The 7,408-nt window shown below is 40.6% G+C and overlaps 1 protein-coding gene across 2 annotated transcripts in view; it reads right to left on the bottom strand.

Annotated features, from left to right (window-relative positions):
• The window catches only part of TBP (TATA box binding protein), a 9,091-nt gene extending 2,930 nt beyond the window's left edge, over positions 1–6,161 (bottom strand). For both annotated transcript variants that reach the window (XM_009329191.1, XM_009329192.1), the window contains exons 1-5: positions 5,916–6,161; positions 4,935–5,266; positions 3,470–3,557; positions 1,344–1,435; positions 1–160 (exon numbers count right to left, since the gene is read on the bottom strand). In XM_009329191.1, the coding sequence (XP_009327466.1) occupies positions 1–160; positions 1,344–1,435; positions 3,470–3,557; positions 4,935–5,266; positions 5,916–5,969 (726 nt within the window). In that variant the 5' untranslated portion in view covers positions 5,970–6,161. The remainder of the gene's footprint in view (positions 161–1,343; positions 1,436–3,469; positions 3,558–4,934; positions 5,267–5,915) is intronic.
• Positions 6,162–7,408: the final 1,247 nt, after the last annotated feature.

Consider the following 7,408-nt stretch of genomic DNA (forward strand, 5'->3'; position numbering starts at 1 on the left):
CTGCTGGTGTGTGAGTACCAATCCTTCTAATCTGATGGGAAATTTCACATCACAGCTGCCCACCATGTTCTGAATTTTAAAATCCAAAAATTTTGCAGGAAAACCCAGTTTCTGAACAACTCTTGCATACTTCCTTGCTGCCAGTCTGGATTGCTCCTCACTGAAGTGAGAAAAGGATATCCGTATTATTTCCTCAGTTAAGTATTACTTGAAGCAAATAGCATTAAACCGCAAATATTTAATTGGGGAAAAAAAATGTCTGTGTTGAGGGGTAGGGGAAGGTCACATGCAAAATTTTTACAACCAAAATTAACAACTAGCACTGGTTTGTAGGCTAATTTTGGTACTAGGATCCTGAACACCATTAATGTTGTATTCGCTGTTCATGAGGCAGAAAACAGTAAACTATAAATCCACGTATTTCACACTCTTAAAATGTCAACCTGAGTCCCTCTAATTAGACATGAAAACTGTTACTTAAGTTTTCAGTGTAAAACAACTTTGAACTACTAGTGCTAGAAAATGCATATTTCTCTAAAACTCTAAATCCTCTGATTGATTCAGCCCAGGCACGCAACCCGGGGTTTGACGGAACTGCGCGGCCTTACACGCTGCTGCAGAACTCAGTTTGCTTCAGTTTTGTAACCAGCTGAGGATCTGGTTGCTCCTAACACAGAGTAGACAACTTGAACTTCAAGCGTCACCAAGCAAAGAAAGCGTTTCCTGTACAGCTCTGTTCATTCATCTCTGCTCATTAGCTTATTCCTTCTGGATTCCTAACAGACTTCTTCAGAGCAGAATTTCTCTCATGCCCACTGGAGTTAAGCTTATGTTTAGTTTTCAATTCTTATGCTTCAATGATCATGTTAAGAACAGATCAGACTACAGGGACCGGAGACTTGGAGCTCTTGGCCTGTGATGAATGGAACTCGTCAAATATAAAAACACTCTTCCCCTGCCACCGTCCCTACAGTTTAAGCAGTTCCAGTGCATAGTCATTGACATTTTTAATTATTAGGAAAAAAACCATCAGTTAACTGCAAGGCTAAAAAAAGTGAATATAACAACCTCTGCAAACCAGTTTATCAGACTGTATGAGCGAGCTTCGGAAACAGAACTACCATTTGCCCTTTCATAGGGAAGTCCTTTCAGTCATGAAAAAACATTTTGTGAAGAAACATACATTAGTCTTATTTGAAATAACTGGGAAGCAAGCTTAGCTGTACCTGTACAACTTTGTTGTATACATACAAATGCTGTATACAAACAACAGTACTCCTAAAGCATCATGGTACAAGAGAAAAGACAGCCTGAATTAGTTTGCTTGTAATGCCTAAACATACCTTTTTGCTCCTGTGCACACCATTTTTCCAGAGCTGAATATAAGTGCAGTAGTACGTGGCTCTCTTATTCTCATAATAACAGCAGCAAAACGCTGAAATGTGAGCATTGAGACTATAAGTGATATATTGCCGTGATCATTACATTAAAATCAAATTTGCATAATCTAAGTAGCAATTTACACTGTATTGCAAAGAAGTACTAAGTTCAAACATACTTACGGATCACGCAAAATTTACTTGAAATGCTTAAATCTTAAGTAGCTTCAAACACACACATTGAGAGGTAGAGTCAGACAGGAAGGATATTTACCATTGCATTCCTATTTTACTAAGCTCATCTCTCATTACTGTATATGCAACATATAAATAACGTTAACATTTGCAACAGAGACAATCTTAAAAATAAATTAAAAAAAATTCCTCGTCTTGAAATTTGATCTGTTATAAGCAGGATGGAAGACTACCTATCTGCAAATATTTTATGATCTGTTTTGTTTCTGTGTCTTAACAAACTGGACAGTGTTAGAATACCAGCAAACAGAACAGCTGGAGATCAAAGTTCCGTGTAAACAGAACTCACCTCAGCTACCACAGTAGAACACAGCAGCCCGGTCAGCTCTAGCTTTTTATTCTAAGTACCGTAACACCTCTGCCTGCATTTCCAAACATTCTTAAACTCTTTGAAGCAAGAAATACTGGAAGCTGATGCGGGCATACACACACAGAAACCCCTGTTTGCCTGTTATATTTAACTTGGACTAGCTCACCATGCAGTGCCATAAACTGTTCTGCTGACATAACCAAGGCGGTAGCGTGGGTTACCTAACAGCATGTTTGTCAAACTACGGCTTAAATAATACAGCCAAGCAGCATCTTTCTTCGATAGATGAATGTACTGACGAAAAGTCAGGAGTGTGTTACATAACCCTTCTTTCTCTCCACTGTGGAAAACAGCATTTCGTATTGATTTTTCTAGCCTACAAGTTTTACACAGCCACCTACCCCTACCTTAAGAGTTACCATGGCATGCTCAAATTTTTGCTGCGCTAATATCTTACTCACATGCAATTATGTAACAGCATCGCCGATATAAACTTACAGTAACAGTTATCACATATGCCTGCATGCGTGCTTTAATCTTTGAGAGCAGAGTTCAGGTAAAGTAGCAAAATCCCAAATATTAAAACAACAAAAACACCCCCACACCCCAGGAAAACTGAAGCCTTCCCAAGGCAAGTCAATTCAACTACACAACATCTAAACTTTTATTAGAAATAGTGTCCAACTACTGTGGTTGCAAAGATAACATTTCCAAAAGGAGCCACCCAAATGAAAAATGAAGCGACACGATTCTCTCAGTTCAATGCTCCAGGTCCTCTGCTGTTGTTCAAAGTTTCCTGAGCTAAAAAAAAAATCCACGGTTTAACAAACTGCTATTCAGAAGCAGCGGTCAACTTAGAAGTCGAAACAAACAAAAAAAAAATTCATTTTGCTGTTCCACCCAACCTAGCCATCAGGAGCAAGGAGATGGCGGGAGCACTGGGGGACAACATGTAGGAATGGAGCTCAGAGGGGAAGCAAGACTGTAAAAACCCAGTGACTGCGCTGCGACCACAAGAATTCCAAGGGAGCAGCCAGGTGGAGGAAGCCACAGCATATACAGAACAACTGTGGCTCTGGCAGGAGCCCAGGAGTTGAATTCTTCCTTTCTCTTTGTTGGGAGACAGGGAACAAGACTTCATCATCAGACATTTCACAGTAATATGAAAAAGGAACTTTCTGAGCACTACGAACAAACATGCCCATATGAATAGTAGCAGAGGCCAGCTCCGCAACAAACGATGTGCCAGTGCATTACACTGTTGGTTAGGTTCTTCCTAAATATGCTGTGTTCTTTCTAAATCTACCAAATTACAGCCTGGTGTGAAACACAGCTACATCAGTATAAAAATGCTTTTTACCAGTTTGACAGAATGTTCCAAGTTTATTAAAGATTTCTTTTTTAACTACAGTATAAAACTGCATCTATAGTAGGAAGGTTTTTCAATCTATTTCAGCAAACTATACCCACAACCCGTGCCTTTGACATATATGTTATAGGATGAACTCTAATACATTTCTCTTACCTTGGGATTATATTCAGCATTTCGGGCACGAAGCGCAATCGTTTTTAGGTCAAGTTTGCAACCAAGATTCACCGTGGACACAATATTCCTGAAGATAGTTCAGAGAAATACATTAAAAAGACAATAAAGAATTCATGCATCTTCCCCATTTTTAACCATGCTTGAATAGTTTTGTTTTTTGTGTTTTACTTTTAAATTTGTTTCTCCAAGTGAGTTTGAATGACATCTTTCCTACTGACAGGAGCACTGAGCAGTGTTTTGGCTCAGGAACCTCCTCCTTTTGTAGGGCAGTAGCTCCTAAGGCATGATTGCTGATTCCTCCTTATCCGCCAGCTATTATGAAAAGTGTCTCATGAGAAGAATCTCTGTTTCAGTTTGGCAGGAAAAATCCTTGATGCTGAGAGCCCCCACCACAATCAGGGAAGCTGCTGGAAACAGGAGAAAATGAGGTAGCAATAGTACCATCTGAAATTTTCCTTGGTATGCCCTTCAAGGAGGAAGAAGAGGTGCAGGACTATGTGGGAATGACCCAGGAGGTAAACCCATTGCCAGGTGATAGGAAAGCAGGTCTCTAGAAAGTTCAAGAGAAGTTCCTAGATGCAACATTTCCTTGGAAACATGTTTTCTGGGAAAACCCTGAAATCTAAAGGTCCTCAATGGGGAAAAAAAAAGAAATACGAGGAACTACTCTTTCCGTGCAAAATTTACATTATCAAGCATTTCTCGTTGGGCCTTCCCTAACTTACTGTAAAAGTCTCTTTAAAACTAAAGTTCGGTGAAAATACTTTCATACCTAGTTCTAGGGTTTTTTTCCCCTCACCACAAACTCAGCTGTAGCCATGAACTAGAAGAGGGAACGTGGAATATTAAGTACAACTCAGCTCTAGCTCCTAGACTAGCAACTAGTTTCTTCCCCTCTACCCTTCTAATTCCCTTTCAGCTGCGATAGTTCCTGTATTCTGCTTTAATACCTCACTAACAAAATTCTACGCACAGTGAAGTGGAACTGTTTGCAAAGTGGAGCTATTTGCTTTTCTGTGAACAGGTCACAAGTATCCAGTAAATTACAAATGAGAATATGTTTCAAGGTATACATACTTTGAAATACCAGATTATCAACCCAGACTACTTTATAGCTAAAGCATGATGAACTCCTAAAGTGCACAGAGTTAAAAGTTACCATGGTGCTAAATGAAGACATATATAACATCCTCCACTGGTATGCTTAAAAGACGTATGGTTGACAAATCACTAAGAAACTGTTTATATTACTAAGTGGTTTAGGAACGAAGCTAAGCTAAAAATAAAAGCAGAAATTACTCATATCGCTAGAGGAGACCCATAAATTCTCAGGACCTCCCTCTCCACCAAAATGCACTACCCAATTCCCGATGTAGCTTTGCTCCTAAGTCTTTGAAGGGCTATCTGAGAAAGGACACGCTGCACTAACACGTGGGACACTCACTGCAGCTGTGGCACTATCCCAGAGCTCTCGGATGCCGGTGTTGCAGGAGTTATCGGCGTCATCGGAGTCATCGGAGAGGGGTACAGAGGTGTAGTTCCCGGTAAAGGGGCTGTGGTAAGAGTCTGTGAGTGGAAGAGCTGGGGGGTTTGACCAGATGTTCCCTGTGTCGCTTGCTGTGATGTAGATTGCTGCGCTGCTTGTTGCTGCTGCTGCTGCCGCTGCTGTTCCTCTAGGATGGACAGACTGTTGGTGCTCTGGACAGGCTGTGGTGTCAGTCCTGTGCCATATGGCATCATCGGGCTAAAAATTGGAATTCCTGGAGTCATTGCACCCTACAGAAGAAAGCATGGAACAGAAACCACAGATCCTGTTGACCCCACTTTGGTTTTAAGAGAAAAAGTTTTCAGGAGGAGTCTAAAAATAAATCGATGTAAGTTGATCGCATCAAACCTGAGGCATACAGCAGTAACTCGCCAAAACCAGAGAGCCCTTGGAAATGCAGTTCTTCTACAGAATAAAATATTACCTCCAGGGATCTGTCAGTTCTAGCATTGTTCATCTCCAGCTAGCGATGCTGATACGCTTCTCACACTGCCTTGCAAGCACGTCTCAACTTTGACCCACAATTTACTTGCAATTGTTTGAACAAAGACTGTGCCCATCGTACCAAATGCATTCATAGCACAGCTACAGTCCATTACGCATAAGTTAGTTTAAAGGGCCATCAACAAAATTAAATTAACATTTCCCACTTGTCGGTCATGTTTCAACTTAAAGGAATCCCATATATCTGCATGTTTCTTATACTGCTGGATATACAAATTGATGGTTTTAAAATTCTGCTTTACACTAGTACTTTTCTATACCTAGCAGAATTTTTCAGATCTGCAAACAAAAAACCTGAAGTTACATGCAAGAAACGGAAAACACTTTCACAAGGAAATTCAGATCACAGCTGCATAGTAAATCATTTGTTTTTACCTGAGGGGAGGCTAAGCCTTGAGCGTAGGGTGGCAAGCTGTTGTTCTGATCCATGATTCCAGTTATTTCTTTGGTGAGGCCAGAAGTATTTCCTTCAATTAATTTAAATTAACTTCAAATCCTAGAGGGTTTTTAACCCTTTAAAACATTCCAGCAAAGTAGCTTTTTAAGCCAAGCTGAAAGTGTTAGGAGAACATCAGCTCCAGAGAAATGCGTGTTATGAGTCTAAAACACTAATCAAAGCCTGAAAAGAGAAAAAGTATATCTTGAGAATAATACCTAAACACAAAACAAAAAGCAAACCTATCAGCTGCTGAGTTAGGTAAGAGACACCCACGTACAAATATATGTAAGAACATTCACACACACCTGCACAATCCATAAAAATAATCTTTTTCAGGCACACGCTATAGAACCTTTGCAGCGTGCTTCTGTTGAAGCCCCTGGCAGGTAACCTGACTCACACGAGCAGGCCTCTGTCTAACCGAACCCTCCTGCACAAAGAACTCAAGCTGTTAATGCTCATTTTACGCCTAGATGTGATTCAGCTGGAAAAGCACTGACTTTTTTAGAATTGAATTCCACTGACGACTAACCGACAAGCAAGCTTACTGACACACTGCTTGTAAGTCTCTTCCTGGTCATTTTAAGGCTTGGGCTTCCAAAAATATTTCTTGTTCTGTGGGAAAAGTGTCGCTGGTCAAATCAGAACTAGGCAACCCTCTTCCATCCACTTCCATAAAATAAAGCACTAACACATTTCAAACAACAGTGACATGCGCCTTATGAGAAAAAAAGAAATACGTGAAAGCCAATTTCAGGTACACAAGTGAAATGTACGCATGGATTTTTATTATTTTTTTAACTATGTTAAACTCTATTGCTGTGTTATGGAAACAAACAACACAAGTAAAGAATTTAAACGTTACAACTTGATATCAAGTATTTTTTCATTACATTATAGCTTTCTTAACTAGACACCTATTGCCTAGAAATACTCAAGGTCATTTTTAGGCCAGAGGTAGACCACCTCAAAATTTGAAGAAACCCTATTCAGCCTTTTTTTTTTTTTTTTAAGGTATGAGAACTCAGAATTACATTAATATTTATACTGCAGCTGAAAAGGCATGCTTTTTTCCCCTTGACCGTAAGATAATATTATCTTCACCCTCACCGAAGGTATCAAACAGAGCATCCAGGTTTTACAACCTGGAGACAGGGGTAAATTAGAAGCCTAAACGTTACCCCAGAAGAAACAAAGTCAACTCCTCGACAGCCCAGCTGTTTAGTAAGAAGTCTCGATGCCAGGCACGCCAGGACCCGCAGTTAGGACACCACCTACTCAGAGGTCCATTTTGTAACCGTCTAACCGTGGCTTGCTCGCATCTCCCCTACAAACGGTGGGGAACGTTTTTGTCGAGGCAGCGGAGTCCAGAGGCAAGAGACACCCCGGAGAAGGCCCCCACCCACCCCCCCGAGCCCCCTTTCAGGAC

This window comes from Pygoscelis adeliae, unplaced genomic scaffold (genome assembly GCF_000699105.1).
Source record: "Pygoscelis adeliae isolate BGI_AS28 unplaced genomic scaffold, ASM69910v1 Scaffold77, whole genome shotgun sequence".
NCBI classification, from domain to species: Eukaryota; Metazoa; Chordata; class Aves; order Sphenisciformes; family Spheniscidae; genus Pygoscelis; species Pygoscelis adeliae.